The 16,624-nt window shown below is 41.3% G+C and overlaps 1 protein-coding gene across 2 annotated transcripts in view; it reads right to left on the reverse strand.

The window, feature by feature from the left end:
* Window positions 1–835: 835 nt before the first annotated feature.
* AASS (aminoadipate-semialdehyde synthase) overlaps window positions 836–16,624 on the reverse strand; it is a 45,180-nt gene continuing 29,391 nt past the window's right edge. For both annotated transcript variants that reach the window (XM_061640130.1, XM_061640128.1), the window contains 7 exons: window positions 12,773–12,913; window positions 11,313–11,480; window positions 10,308–10,403; window positions 9,380–9,495; window positions 7,692–7,780; window positions 4,500–4,676; window positions 836–3,410 (listed from right to left, as the gene is read on the reverse strand). In XM_061640130.1, coding sequence (XP_061496114.1) covers window positions 3,292–3,410; window positions 4,500–4,676; window positions 7,692–7,780; window positions 9,380–9,495; window positions 10,308–10,403; window positions 11,313–11,480; window positions 12,773–12,913 — 906 coding nt within the window. In that variant the 3' untranslated portion in view covers window positions 836–3,291. The remainder of the gene's footprint in view (window positions 3,411–4,499; window positions 4,677–7,691; window positions 7,781–9,379; window positions 9,496–10,307; window positions 10,404–11,312; window positions 11,481–12,772; window positions 12,914–16,624) is intronic.

Genomic DNA, 16,624 nt, shown 5'->3' on the forward strand with positions numbered 1-16,624 from the left:
TAACTTCTGACACCATATAATGTGTTTTATTTTTATAATAAAAACATCTCGATTCTTTGACATAAGAATTGTATACTTTTTAATTACTATTCCACAGAGGACAGTCTTTTTCGATTTACATGCTATGCCCAACCCTTTCCAACTGACTCCACTCTAACCGCACTTAACTGACAATTCCAAGATCTTAAAGAGATATTACATCACATCTCCGTTTCATAACAATGAACTAATGCAATGTAACTAAATAACAATATATACATCACAGGTGGGAAGAGGACAAATGAGGATAGTGCCTTAATTTTTGTGGTACTCTAAAATAAATATCATAAACAGTCTATTAGAACTGAACATGAGTTCCAGTTTTGGAAAAATGGCGGGGTATAAATATAATAATAATAACATATGCCTGATAAAAAAATCTGAAGGATTGCTCCCTTTTTGTGCATTATGCTGAAGGAGGAGTGGGAGCTCCCAAAAAGGTAGTGCTGCAGCAGGAGGGTTGGCCTGGGCACTGAGCCTGTCCCATTTTTTGTCTACTCCCTTGGTCAGCTTGACACATAGCATTGGCTCTGGAAGTGTGATTTCTCACAGAGCAGATTGAAAAGAAGTACCATCCTCCCTTTAGTCAACCAATTATTTAAGAGAACTGAGGCCATCCTTCAAACTCAAACTGAAACCAGCCAGCAGCTGAGTTGGTCTGGTGTCCAAACTCCATTCCAGCAATCATACATATGAATTATGTTCATAAGCCAACTGAACTCCCTTATTTCTTCCTCACATTTCTTCTAGCAAATTACTGTTCACAGATATATTCCACAAGAATACAGGTAGACAATTTAATGAAAGAGACCTTTTTTATTTTAAGAAAGTTACAGGACTCTGGGGCACAGGTTGCCCGTCATTCAGATATCATGTGGTGACAGTTTTCTAGACTGGCAGCCGCCTGATTCTTATACAATATTGGAAAGATAAAAAGAGTATTGAAACACTTTCACTGTTCTTCTCTAGTGACTCTTTTTTACTCTTATCACTTTCCTATTGCTTCTTGGCAACTACTGCATGTTTTTGACAACAGTTATTTCAGTTTATAATTCATTTTCTTGGTACATTTCTCCAAAAGAAACTACTGTTTGTAACAAAACTAGATTCTAAGTTTTCAACTAATTACTAAAGAGACCATTCAAAGCTGAAAATTATTTTTGGAAATTCACACTCAAGGGAGATGTATGACAAATGCAGGGGCGTATGGAAGAAGGGAAATCTTATTACCTAGTTTTGATATGGACATGAAACACTGGCCACAGTATAGCTTTAGAAGGACAAGCCATAGTGAGTCTTGGGCTCACATTCTCTTCCCGCCTACAATTTAGTTTTACATGTGAAGCCTAAACTGTTGCTTATCTTAACTATAGTGAAACAAGTCAGCTTCATAACCATAGTTAAAACTAAGCATTTTGTCTAGGTTTGCACAACATGGCAAACTGGAGTTAGTCTGAATCAGAACTGAAAGCTTCCAAACTCCTCTTCAGGTTTGCACTGGAGGAAGGGAGTGTATGCAAGCCCAAGGCTTGCTGTGGCTCATCGTAATGCTAAACAATAGTTTAGATTACATGCAAACACAGCCACTGACCAGTTTCAGAATTCAAATTCTGTATGATAAGAAGGACATCTGCTGAATTTCATGCATGTCCTATGCTTTCAAAGAATACACGACAAAGCAGATGGACTCACCACCTCATTTCTACCAGGGCTGGAGGAAAATAACCTTTTCCTCATTCCAGAGTAATCTTGAGGAAAATGCATTGGACGTCTGGCTGTGTCCAGCATGTCACAATCACATGTAGGGTATAAGGCAAGGGAGCTGACATAATTACCAACCCCAGTATGCTCAAATGCCCAAATTGTTGTTTGGGGTGAAATTGGAAGGGCAGTTACAGAACAAGAACACTGTGGAGTTTCTCTCAAAGGGACAGTACAAAATCTACATCTAAACTATTACTGTTCCTTCCAAGCATAAAGCAAGAAAGGACTTTTCATAATAGTCTAACAGGATATGCCAAAGAGAGGAACTCACAGATATTCCAGTTGGCAAGCATACACAGTGTAATCCTCTACCTTCCCAATCTATTATCCAGTAGACTGAAACATGATTTCAAAAAATACAAAATTTGGCAAATGCAAAAGTGTGAGTTTTACATAAGGTATACAGAATATTATTTCCAAGCTCTCGTGTCAAACATATTACTAAAGTGTCTTAAACAATCATGTTTTCTCTCAATACATACAAAAATATTGTTGACATGATTTTTTACAGTGCAAATTTAAAAAGTCTTTCCCTTTTTGGTAATAATATAAGCTCTCTTCAGGTATTATAATTAGGTTAAAGTAAACGCCTGAGGGGGAGAAATTGGAGAATAACATACTAGCTCCAACCTCTCTGTTGTCATTCCTGCCACCCTCCAGTTTATGGAAGGTAAAGGTCTGAAACAGGGAACTTTTGCAGTTGTGGAGGCTCCCCACCTCCATTAGACGGAAGCAAAGCTAGCAGGCTCATCCACCCCTACCACCACCCCATGTTTGCTTTCACCTAACTGGAATGCCTGAAGAGGGCTTGAGAGAGATCAGCTTCCATGGTTATGCCTCCCATGAAACAATTTTCAGACCATTGTGGTCTTTTACTGTGTCCTCTGACTGGAAGGAGCTCTATAGAATCTCAAGCACTGGTCCTTCCCAGTCTTTCTTCCCAAGATGCTTTAAGTGGAGATGCCAGGGTTGAGCTATACTCACAAACCTCATGAGGAGATCCTTGAACTCACTACATTCAGCACTATTACAGCACTTAGGATGCAATTAAAAATGTTTTGGCATTGTTTGAAGAACTCTGCATTCTGTATCAACATCCTCTGGTTTTGAAGGGAAATACTATATCATCTTATGACTGAATACCTGTTGCCCACCTGAAAGCTTTATAAATTTCCTTTACAATGCAATCTAGTCAGCAGTAAGAACCACTGAAGTCAATGGGACTTACTTCCAGATAAAAGTGAGTTGCAGTCTTTTTTTAAAAGAAGGTACAGGGCACAATCCATCAGGAATTTCCCTGGTTGAAGCCTTACTGAAAGTCTGGAGCTGCACACAAGAGAACAGTCATGCTGTTGTGTAGCTGCCATTCATATCAATAGGCTTTGCACAGAGAAGACTCCCAAGGGATAGTGCCTATGGATAACTATTTTCAAGCTTCAAACTGCTCATACAAAACAGGAGGCTGAAGAAAAAAAGAAGATGTCTCCTTCACTGCTTGATAACACTCTGGGTACTGTACATAATGCCTTCAGCTCGAACACGTTCAAGTATTGGTCCATAAATATTTTTTGTTAACGGGATGACCATGCCTTTGGTGTTAATCTCCCCTGGAATATAAAGAGAGAGATACACTATTCTAATTAACTTAAAAAATAGAGAGATACAGGCAAAACAGCAACTTCTGTGATACTTACTTGAAGAAGTTACAATGCAGTGCTAACCATGTCTACTTAAGAAATACATCCTACTGAATTCAACTGGGGCTGCAAGGATTGCAGTCTTACTAAAATGAAACACACTGGCACTCTTCTCACTGTTAAACCTGATGACATCATGTATGTCTAGAGCAGCCTCTTCCAATCTGGTGCTCTTCAGATGTTCTGGACTTATTTTATTATTTATTTATTTATTCGATTTATATCCTGCCCTTCCTCCCAATAGGAGCCCAGGGACTTCAACTCCCATCAGCCCCAGTCAATCACCAATGGTCAGGGATGACTGGAGATGTAGTCCAACAACATCGTTGGGAAGCGGGGACTACTGAGTTGGGGAAAGCTGTTCTAGAGGTATATTGGTTCCAAAAGTAAACCAATTCTTCTTTCACTGAGGTTTACATCAGGGCCAGCTCCAGGTTGAGGGGGCCCTGAGCAATGTGACCTCTTGTGAGTTCCTTCCTCTTTTGTCAAACAGCAATGCTCTGAGCAGTGCTACAAGTAGTACTAGATGGCTGAATCTACTTGGATTTCACTTTCTCCTCAATCCCCTGATGTAATACCACATCAGAGGCACCGTGGCAAATTAATACAGCCACTGGACCCAACCACTCAGCTTTGCTCAGAGTGCCAGCCTTTTTTTTTTAAAGGGAGGCCCAGAACAGGTAACAGTACCAGCTCCTGCTGTGGTGCTGGGGCCCTGGCATCTGCCCAAAGATAACAGATGCTGGAGGCTGGCCCTGGTTCACATTGGTAGAAAGGGGGATAAAATGCTTATCACACAAAATTGCTGTGAATATGATTGGGAATGCGAACCCAGAATCATTCTGATAAGTTTAAGACTTATAATTCACAGTTACAGGTGAATATGTAATTTATAAGGATCATTATCATCATCATCTTTTAGGAGGTATTACAATGTCCATTATTTAAAACAATTCCATATTCTAAAACTAGTGAAAACATAGGAAGAACCATACATACCATCTAGAACCATCTTTGCTGCAATTGCAGTAGGGTATCCTACAGTTTTAGCCATTGCAGAATATCCTTTATCGTCACCATACACCACAAGATTGATATATTTGTCTTCCAAATGACCAGATGGATGCCTGATTCCTATTTCATTCCTCATAATTATCATATCACACTCTCCAGTGCCTACAGGAAAGACAGAAAACTGTATTTTTACATTTTATGTTGAAAAAGTTTAACAAGCCTTAATGATGAACTGCATAACCACATCATGATCTTTATAACACCTAACTACAACCCAAAATGCATGAAAAAATATTGCTCCTGTTCTCCTTAGCTTTGCTTTTGATTGCAAATAAAATTCATCTTGCCCTCTCCAAAATAAAGAATATTATGCTATATTAAATAAATGGTATAGCCATCTCCATAAATACCTGGTTGGGGCCAATCAGATATCACAGGAACAATCACAATGAGGAAGACAGATGTATCCATCTGGGGGGTCAGATAGACCCCAGAACGTGGTGGTCATATTTCTCTTTGCTGTTAGTAGTGAATTTTCCTGAATTTATACTTCAAGCAACACTTTTCAAATGTGCAAATAAAATTAAAGACACCAGATCCTCATCATTATTTATATATATAAAATACTTATTAGTGCATTTCTACCCCACTCTTCAGCCTAATGGACTTCCAGAGCCTCATACAAAAGATCAATACAGATAACACAGTCCCTGCCTATATGCTTACAATCTAAAAGTCATACCATGAAAAGAACAAGGAATGAAGAGGTAGGATGAAAACAAGGAAACTCAGGCACCAATTCATAACATTACCAAGTTCTTATAATTACCAATTGTGAATGGAAACAGTTCAGGGAGAGGAGCTGCCAAAAGAGATGGTCTCTCAGAAGAGCCAAAGGAGAGGGCTCTGTTTCCCATAGCTATCTTTCTGCTATAGCCTGAGGGACTGAATGGTTCCTGCTGCGTGACAGCTAAGGGAGATGAGCCCAATGGAATTTAGTGTAAACTGCTTTCCTCAGTGACTGCTTTCATTACAAATTTTTGTTGCTATGTTGGTCCCATCCCAGAGAACAAAAAGCACAAGAAATTCGGCCAAAGGCCCTGATCCAAAGAATGTTAAAGTCAAATACTACACATTATGCTCAGTGCACTGCATGCAGCTACAAGACAGCTGGTTGCCTTGACAGGATCACAGCACACAGAGAGGGGAGGGTGTGATGTTCCTGTATGTGAATGTAATGTAAGTGCAGGTTTATTATAGGAAATATGGTAAGTGGAGTGAATGAGAAGGGGGAGTACATGGGCTGTAGAATGCTGGATGATGATTGGCTGTGTGTTTGAATGGCTGAAGGTATAAATGAGAGGATGACAGTTGAGTCGGGGTGGGGGTTGGACAGGTTGGTTGTGGACAGGGAGGTTGAGGTGGAAAGTAAGAGGTGGCTGTTGAGATATTGGATTGGGAGTTCTGAGGCAAATAGTAGGAATTAGGAACATAAGAGAAACATATATGAAACCATATGCTTGTCAATGAAATCTATAAGTAATCTTGTTATTCTTATCGTGTTATCAATAAATAATTTCTTGGTTTACTTAAAGCCTGATTCCTCAGCTTGGGGGGGCACAGACTGGGGGGAGGCAGAGTAACCAAGGCTGAAGAAGAAATAGTATCGAATGGTGGCAGCGGTGAAGGAAGAGATATTGTATCAACATCCAGTACCACAGAGCAACCCAGAGCTGTGAGCTTCATAGGCAAGAGGCTTCAGGGGGGTTGGGAATTACCTATACACACAGACACAAGGTATCAAAATAACCAGGAAGAGACTAAGGCACAGTCTAGAGGTTATATTGGATACACAGAGTGTTGGGTAGTGTGGCCTAGGAGGGGGATCTTTTGAGATCTGTGCTAGAGCAGAGAGAGGTAAAAATAAACACGATGATCCTGACTGCTGTTAGCCACGAGTGAGAGCGACACAGGTGGTGCCAGGGAAGGACGTCACAGAGGGCTTCTCCCTTTCTATCCCAGCCATGACCCCTTCAAAAATCCTTCTTCTCGGTGCAGCTACAAGGTGCAGGGGGGTGTCACAGCTGGGGAGGAAAGGGATAAACCTCCCCTCCTCACACACATAAGAATCAGGGCCCCCTGTCACTGTAATTAACTAAATAAAAGCAATAGCTGTAGCTGCAAGCTATGCTTTAAGAGTAATGTGTAATTTGACCAAAATCTCATCAAAATCATCAGAACAAGTTACTTTCAGCTAAAGCCCTTTAGATGTGAGCAAGAACTCTCTGGGTTGAGGTCAGCATTTCATTGAGACCAACGTTAAATGCTTTCAAATGATAGAGAAATTGTTAGGTTCGATCTGAATGAATAGAAAACAAAGGCACAGGACAAAGAAAAGTTTTCCTGTTTTTCTTGCTTTGTGCTAAGAATCAGTGGCCAATGTGTGTGCTATGCAACTTGCAAAAAAAAAGATGCACTAAACCAGCACCACTGAAACCAAATGCTGAGATTAACATAAAAGATTAGGCAACAGGTAAGGGATCCCCATGGCTGTGGGAAAGGAAATCTAACTAATTCAGTAGGCTCAGGGATGGGTGCCAAGCAGTATCGAACGGCGCAGTGGAGTAGAGGCATTGATATGACCTCCCGGCAGGTGAATCGCTGATGCTTACTGGGAGAAGAGGTGGGAGGTGGCAGGGAAGGCAGCTTGAGGCAATGGCACTGAGAAGGGCTGCATTGGTTCCAATGGTGTGTTTGCACTGTACCACCCACCCTTCTGCCTTGCCCCTCCTCCTCCTGGTAAGCATCAGTGACTCACTTGCCAGGAAGTCAGGGAAATACCTCTGTCTCTCCACATTGTGCGCTACTAGTGTCAAGTATGAGAGATCCTGGACCCAGGTGATTAAAAAACATGAAAGGAGAAATAATAATGGGGTGGGGTGGGGTGGGGGAGCTAAAAAGCCTGACTAAAGGAGCAGGACAGTGTTGATTTTCTTAATACTTTGCCTAAATATGCCAAAGTGACTAAGACCAGCTCCGGCAAATCACTTGGCAATGTAAATATGTATATGACAATATAATAGCAACTGTGTTTGTTTGGCTTTTCCTCTTCCCTCACAAGAGGAGAACAATAAAAAAACACAGTCAGTCCTTCCATAAGCTGAGTGTTTTACATACCATAGGATAGCTTGGCCTCCATGTGCTTGGCCAGTGCACCCACTATAGTGTCTGCTATAGGAATGGGTTCATCTCCAAGCAATCCTAGCCTGAAAGAGAGTTAAAAGGTGCCATTTGTCAGAACAATCTCATGACCTTTACCACAAAATTGAGAGCCATGGCTTGACACGATTTTAAAGGAAGAAGAACAGGATACCATCATGCTGCAATTTGGCCCAGGCAATCTGCAAGTCAAAGCAACAAAGGAAAAGAGAGTCAAAGCACCTGCAGTAGTCCTTCTCATGTCTTCATTGGTTTTGTTATTACAATGTGGTGTCCTGGTGCTATGTCTCCAGTGCAACCATACAGAACTGAACTTCTGTAATCACCTTGCTTCTGACATTTTATTTTTCTGTTACTTACACCCGAAAGATGCATGCAGACAGCAGAAAAAAAATAAGTACATCTGATTATGGCTCAAAGTCCTCTAGCCCTTCCAGTCATGGGGGAGAAGTCAACACAGGAGAGTGCTATTGTGCTCATGCCCTGCTTGTCGGTTTCCCAAATGGATCTCTTTGGCCACTAGTCTAGTGTTCTGTTCTTAGACTAGATAGGCCAGATAATAATGGAGGCAGCTTCAAAAGACTAACACCAGAACACAGTACAATAGGATAACTATACCAATAAAGCATTGTGCAGAAAATGTAAACAATTATTCTCACTGTTCCAGGTCAGAAACAACAAGAGAGGGCAATCAAAAAAGGCTGAATGGGTCATCCCTGAACAGGTTCTATTACTCTCATTATAGAAAAATACTATTACACTTGACCTACAGATTGACCCTCAACCTGGAAAAATGGAACATGTTCCTCCAGTTATATTTTTATGTGGCTAGGAGAGACTCTGGACACTTTTTATGAACCCAGTGCTGGATCATAGAATCTAGAGAATCTTCTGAAGCAGGCAGATCTTGCCAATGTCATGCATGCTTTCGTCACATCCAGATTTGACAACTGCAATGGACTCTATGTGGGCCTACCACTGGTGCAGAATGCTGCTTCCAGAGTGGTATCAGGGGGTGGTTATTTGGAGAGTATCATTCCAAGGTTTTTAGATCTGTGCTGACCTTCCAGTTTCTTTCAAAGCCCAATTCAAGGTGCTGGTTTACTTTTAAAGTCTGTAAGCACTATGCTTCCATATGATATGGCCCACCCATTTGTATTGTTGGAGAAGGCTTCGTTCCACCCATTATTTGAGGTGAGGTCGATGACCTTCTCAATGGCATCACTTGTGGAACACCATCCCTTTCTTGTTCCCAAAGATTAATAAAGATTGTTCCCCCCCCCCGGATTCTCTGTAATTATTTTGATTGCTGATACTATTGTTTTGCTTGCATTGTAATCTTTATTGTTTTTATTTGTATTTGAGGACTTTCAGCCAAAAAGTAGCATACAAATAAATAGCAATGACACATAACAACTTCATCTAGCTATTGACCTATGTGCAAATCAAGCTACTGACCCACATGCTGAACATTTCAGTTTCATGCCAAATGTTTCACTTTAATGATTGTTTTTGAGAAGTAAGGATCAGCAGAGTGAACACCTATTCTTAGCAATTTTAATTAGCAGTCCTGTCTCATCTAGCATACCTAGATGCTAGAGGGACTTGAAAAAAAATGGGAAAAGGTCAATCCTGAAATCCCTTACCATTCTACCGCCTCCAGCTGTCTTTCATCCTTGTTCAGTTTATTATAGACAGCGTCTCGGAGATCATCAGGTTTGGCAGACTGCTTAAGTCCAAGTAGTTTGCATATCAGTTCTTTCTGGGTATAAAAAGTTTAACAATAACATACAATCATCTGAAAGTCAGAGCGCTGGAAGTCAGAGCATTTAAAATTTAAGAAAATTGCAGGTGAAGAACACCAAATATAGGAAGTTAAATCACAGGAGCTAGAGTTACCAAGAATTTGGAACTGATGCAATTCCTCAAGACTGAACTCATAGGATATAGATATACCAGAGTTCAAATACTTGTGCTGTCCATCAACAGCACATTGCATAAATGTATTTTCTGGTGCAGTCTATGTGCTGTCAGTTTACTGCAGGTCTGTACAGTGTTTAACATGGTTTATTTTGCAACTGACCTGCTTTGGTTACATTGGAAGCCTCTTAAAAATGAATACAACATTGGAGATAATTTTTAGTTCAAACACTATGGGTGGGTTCTGTTATTGTGTCTTCCTTTGCCTTTCCTAATTCTCCCTTTGTTCTTTGTGCTTAAAACTGGATCGAACAGCCAAGGAGAGCTAGTTTTGCACTTGATTTTCAGGATAGACAGCTTTTTTTATGCAACACCAACAACCTTACACATTCAAAGCAGCAGCCTCAAAGAAAAGAAGATCCCTAAGGAGGCTAGGTAAGTATACCTACAGCCTGTGTGAAGACTTCACTGACAAAGCCTAGGGAGGGCCTCTTTGGCATGGGACAGCCCACTGCTGTGTAAACTGCTGTGTAAACACTGTATTCCAAAATAGTTATAGGCATAGATGACAAAATACAAAGTGATTCAACATCACACAAGCCTCAGCTGCAGCTTTATGAAGCCCTTCTCTCAGGCCAAGAAAGGAACACTTACCCATTTTATAGAAGGTGCTGTCGCACTCAGCATAGGGCATGGTTCTGGATTTATTAGTCCTAATTTCACAAAGCCTCCTATGGCTTTAGAATAACCCTGGAAGAACAGAAGCAAGAGGTCAGGAAATGCCACCTAACACAAAAATCAACCTTCATAGGATTCTCCCTGTCAAGCTCGTATGTGAAATTGGACATCTGCCAACATGGCTTCTCCCCCATTCCAACCTTATGCTCACATTAGTATTTCTACAGTAGGATGCAAACAACATGTAACAAATCTGAAGACAGTTTTGGGACTCGCGCATAACAGCTCTTACTGCACAACAGCTCTTGCGTAATATTGCATTGCTATGATCTTCTGTTGCTATAAACCACCATGAAATCTAATAGGATGGCATATCAAAATAGTTTAAATAAAATAAACGAATACATATACTTTCAGGCTGCCATGCCATTTGCCCATCTAGCTCAGGAGTGGGGAACATGTACCCCTCCAAATGTTGTTGAACTCCAACTACAGCATGACCAATGGTCAGCGGCAACAGGAGTTCTTGTCTGGTAGCATCTGGAGGGCCATAGGTTCCCTACCCCTGATCTAGCCCAATATTGCCTACATTGACTGGCAATGGCTCTCCAAGATCTTAGGCAGAAATCTTTTCTCTAACTGGAGATACCAAAAGGTATAACCCAAGGCACTATGTGTCCAAAGCATGTGCTCTTTCACTGAGCCACAGCCAATCGCAGTACAGTATGGTGGAAACATCTAAAACTCACATAAGGAACAAAGGACAACTGTTGCTCCCACATCCTCTTTTTTCTACAACCCTGTATTACATAAACATGTCCACAAGTTATGCTTTGCATATAAGCCATGTACAGAACTGCCCCCATCCAGAAGAAAACAACAAAGAACAGCTGGATTTTCTCTTAACAGGTAAAAACTATTAATGTATGTTCACCTGGATATATGATTAATCATGCCCTCTACAGTACCAAATGTACCTACCCTGTATCGTAATGTTCCTCTCAAGAGAGTGTGAGCTGATTGAATACCATAGGGTTCAGCATATTTTGTACTGTCCCTGTTTGGAAAACCTTCCAAATTTAATCCTGGGAAAAAATCCATGACAGTAACAGAATCAAGCAAAGCTCCTCCGGCTGGAATATTAATAATCTAAGGATTGTGAAAAACAACAGTCATGTAAGTGTACTGTATTTTAAAACAGGGGTCCCCAAACTTACCAAGCAACTCTTTAGAAATGTATATTTCCCATGAGATAGAAGGCTGGGAATTCCTTCCATATCTATGGTGCTGCAGGAGGGTCAAGCAGATGCATAATCACCAACCTATCTTCACTGGAGGCACACTGGTTGGGAAAGGCTGCTCTATACACTCAAATGGGCTTCAAGCCTTGAAACTGGTCCAATACACAGATCTCTTACATTACCACAGCACAAGCTCATGTTAAGGCTCTGGAGCCACAGAAAACATATTTATGAGATCCTCAAAGCAATGCTGTTGGACTGCTTGAGATTCCACCCTAAGACAACCGACGGTGAAGTCTCCACATATACAACAGAATGAGCCCCACCCAGTGACATGTTGGAATGAGTAAGCCTGAGCAATCATCAAATTGTGTTTTAACAGCTCGTAGCTATATAATCTCAACCAAAAAAAAAGCACCAAATAATGACCCCAGTCCAAAGAATATTAATGTTATTGCTCATTTTACTTTGTTAGACCCAGAAGACTTAGGAAGGGCAAAGTATAAACAAATGCAAAAATACATTTTGCTTGAGAGGATCTACAGGCAGTTCTCACAGAAAACAAAAACCTTGACCATTCTTAATTAGACACACATGCACACTTCTAATCTTACTCTGAAAAAAATAAAATCCAAGAACATGACCCCTGCAGTTGTCCCTATAAACTGCAGCCTACCAGGAGTAGAATGGCTGGATGGACAATGACCGACGCCATCACAATCCCCAGTATCTTGGCCCTATTCACTTAGCTTGAGCTAGTTGGGTACTCAGAATTATAGCCCAAAAAAGGCCAGGCAGAATGTAGATCAGGATCTTCTGTCAGATCTCTGGGTGCTTAGCAATAGATCAGCAAAGTTTCTGACTCCCAATTGTTTAATAGCAGAGGTTTTTTTAAAAAACAAAATACAGATTAGGTTGCTTCAATGAAGAAAGATTGGGAGAAAATCAGGAGTGCACTTACTTTACTAAGTAAAGTAAAGCAAAGCAAGGTAAAGTAAAGAGTGCACTTTTTTTTTTTTTGCATGGAAGGACTATGAACTTGTTCCAATACCAAAAACAAATCCCTGGGCTAAGCATGTATTCAGGCACCAAGTGTATACGCCCAGCCAGGAGAACAGTGGCAAAAATAACTCCAGCCGAATGGTTGACTTAGCAATATCCCATTTTTGCATTGCAACAGATATATACAGACTACTTCACCTCTCCATTTTTTAAATATGTGGCAGGTTGAACTGTATTTAGCAGGACTCCCTGTGGACTCCAGCTGAATTTATATCTCAGAGGATTGTCAGAATGTTCTGGAGCAGGCAGGCCACCACAGAAGGAAGTGTAGGATACCACCTATAGATGAAGAAAAAGGAAGGTCTCCAATTAACTTCTACTCATTCAGAAGCATCCAGTACACAGACTCCAGGTTAATTCAGCACCGCTTCACTCTGCATTACTAAGGTTGCAACTCTATAGCCACTTATTTCTTTATTTAAGAGGATTTATACCCCACCTAGTAACCAAAATTCTCAAGGCAGCTTTCAATATATTTAAAGGACACCAAAACAGACAATGATACAATTGTTATTAGGGCAGCAGGGCAAAGTGTATTTATGTTAAGGGGAATGTAGGTTGAGCAGTTAATGTGCATAATGGCCGGTCATTGTGCACATTCCCCAGACCTCATGGAGAATATGCACATAATCCATCCATGAGGAGGCAAGTGTGCACATTTCCCAGTCAATGTACACAATGCTTGGGGAATGTACATATATCGGCTGAATTTTGCACATTCTCCAGTAATTATCCATAATCCCCAACAGGCCTTGGGGAATGTGCATATATTAACTGAATTTTGCACATTCTCCAGCCAGCCATTATGCATGATTTCCAGCAACCCTTGGGAAATGTGCATGTATTCACTGACTTTTGCACATTCTCCAGCCATTATGCAAAATCTCCAACAGGCCTTGGGGAATGTGCATATATTCACTGAATGTACAAAATTCAGTCAATATGCACATTCCCTGGGCAGTATGCATAGTCTCCAAGAAACAGGCCTTTGTTTTCTATCTCTAGTTTAGAAGTGTGCAATTTATGGCCCCAGGCTGTTTCTGGGCCACTGCCTAATCTTACATGGGCACTGAGCAGAGGGAAGAAAACATGGACCTTCAGATTAACATTTTTCTGCAATCCAACCTTTCCCCTCACTTCCAGCTGTTTCCCGGTCATCTGAGCAGCATAGGATGAATTACAGAGAGAGGAGTTTAAAACCTTCTCTCTCCCTCCCATGATTTTGATTAAAATTGTCCTCCATGTCAACTGTTACAAGCTTGAGGAAAAACTTCATACCAGCATGGGGTCAATCATTACTGGGATCACAGTGGAAGGAACAGCTAACCAACTGAGGAACTGTTACCCAGTAGGAAAAGGGGTTGGAGGAGAAAGTGTGAGATACACCTGACTATACCCACAGGCTGTTCTGGCCCTGCCTGCTGCTGACAGATTATTTCTAAGGGAATTCATATCTTGATAGAAAAAAATGTTTTTCACTCCTGCTCTTATTGCTGTCTTTTCTGACATTGCTGATGTTGAAAGGTGAGAAACGCAGGCTACATGCATAGTCACTGAAGTGATATCAGAAAATGAGGATTCATTTCCAGTGAATGAGAACATTTCTAAAATTCCACAAACAACTTCCATTTCAATACAGGGAATTAAAAACATTATACATTTATTGTTTACATCTTTAAAAATATAATGGAAAACAGTAACAAAATACAGCAACAAACAGTCCTCTCCCCCATCCTGATGTTAGTGGTACTGAGAACATTTCTTTAGCTAAAATTTCAAATTTGAAACGGGATAATAAAATAGCTGAAAATTATGAAAAATTGTTTCTGCTTACAGAGAACACACAGGAATTTTGGGGGATACTAAGAATGAACTTATCTTAAAGAAACAAGAGTAAGGTATTTAACATTTCAAAATGGTATAATACTTCCAATTGTAATTGTTATGAATACAATTCTGTAACTGATTATAGAATATATATGAATGCACTGTTGAAATGGCATTTTCAGTACAGTAGGGCCCCACTCATATGGCGGGTTAGGTTCCAGAAAAGTGAAAACCACCGAAAAGCAGGTCAGCTGTAGCGTGGGAGTCTGGAACCAAACCTGCTGTTTGCCCCGGAGGAGGAGATCAGCTGTAGCACGCCACAGCTGATCTTCCCCTCCTCTGGCAGGATCAGCTGTAGCACAGGGGTCTGATTGTGCAGGAAGAGAAGATCTGCTGTAGTGCGCTATAGCTGATCTTCTCCTCCTCCAGCGTGATCAGCTGGAGCACAGGGGTTCAGCTGGAACGCGGGAGTCTGATCGCCCCTGAGGAAGAGATCAGCTGGAGCGCGCTGCAGCTGATCTTCCCCTCATCCGGCACGATCAGCTGGAGCACGGGGAGTCTGATCACGCTGGAAGAGAAGATCAGCTGGACCGCGCTCCAGCTGATCTTCCCCTCTTCCAGCGAGATCAGCTGGAGCACGGGGAGCTCCAGCCCCCGCTCCAGCTGATCGCCCTGTTGGCGCTGTATTAGCAGGACATTTTGAGCTGCAGAGTACATTCATATTCTTGCACTTACATTTGTTTGTGGAGCATTTTGCTTTACAGTGGCACTGCTGAAATCTCTGGTCACCAGGCAATGATTGTAGCTTTACCTCAACCTCTTAGTCTTAGTCTCAACCTCTTTCAATAGGAGCAACTTCTTCAACTGCTAAAATATTTTCAGGACAGACTGAAAACTGGTTCCAAGTGAAAGGGTGCTTCAGTTTTTCCTCTTTGGTGCCTAGCTGATAGCATCTGCAAGTGATGTTGAGGCATGTTCATATATAAGAGCTAACTGTGTAGATTAATTTAAAGATATTGCACATATATATATTCACAACATAATTTTACACAATGGTGCCATCTATCAGTCTGACTGATTATAGATAATATCTTTAGATTAATCTATCTGTCTGTCTATCTATCTATCTCATTTGTATACCACCCCATAGCCGAAGCTGTCTGGGCAGTTTACAATTAAAAACATTAAAAACAAATGTACAAATTTAAAAACAATTTTTTTAAAAGCAATTTAAAAGCACATGCTAAAATGCCTGGGAGAAGTGGAAAGTCTTGACCTGACACCGAAAAGACAACAGTGTTGGCGCCTGGTGCACCTCATCAATACCATCATTCCATAATTTGGGGGCCACTCTCCCTTGTTGCCAGCCTCCCAGCTTCCCTTGGAGGCATCCGGAGGAGGGCCTTGGATATTCAGCAAAGTGTACAGGTGGGTTCATGTCAGGAGAGGTGTTCCATCAGGTATTGTGGTCCTAAGCCATGTAAGGCTTTATAGGTAAACCAGCACCTTGAATCGAACTCGGAAACATACAGGCAGCCAATGCAAGTGGGCCAGAATCGGTTTTATATGTTCGAACCATCTGGTCCGTTACCAATCTGGTCACTGCATTTTGCACAAGCTGCAGCTTCCGAACCGTCTTCAAAGGCAGCCCCACGTAGAGCGCACTGCAGTACAGTAGGGCCCCACTCATACAGCAGGTTAGGTTCCAGACCCACGCCGAAAAGCAAAAACTGCCAAAAAGCAGATCAGCTGTAGCGCAGGGGTCTGGTGCCTAACCCGCTGATCACGCCGGAGGAGGAGAAGATCAGCTGTAGTAGGCCTGAAACCCGACTGAAACGGATCCAGATACTTGGTTTCATTCAAGAGTGTCTGGAGCTGGCCTGCCACCACTCGTTCAAGGCCCTTGCCCAGGAATGGAACATTTGCTACCGGCCGATAGTTATTAAGATTTTCTGGGTCCAGGGAGGACTCTACAGTTACTGGTTATATATGAACATTTTGTTATGGAAATATGCAGAGATACACAGCGTCTGAACTGTGTGGGTGCCAGGGTGTGTATTTACCTAAGTAGCAGGCTTTTACCCTGCATTTAGATCAGTGAGACTTAAAACTTAATAAAATAAGAAAAGCTACTTTATTTATAGAAATACATAGTAGATAAGA

The sequence above is a fragment of the Rhineura floridana genome, chromosome 8 (assembly GCF_030035675.1).
Source record: "Rhineura floridana isolate rRhiFlo1 chromosome 8, rRhiFlo1.hap2, whole genome shotgun sequence".
NCBI classification, from domain to species: domain Eukaryota; kingdom Metazoa; phylum Chordata; class Lepidosauria; order Squamata; family Rhineuridae; genus Rhineura; species Rhineura floridana.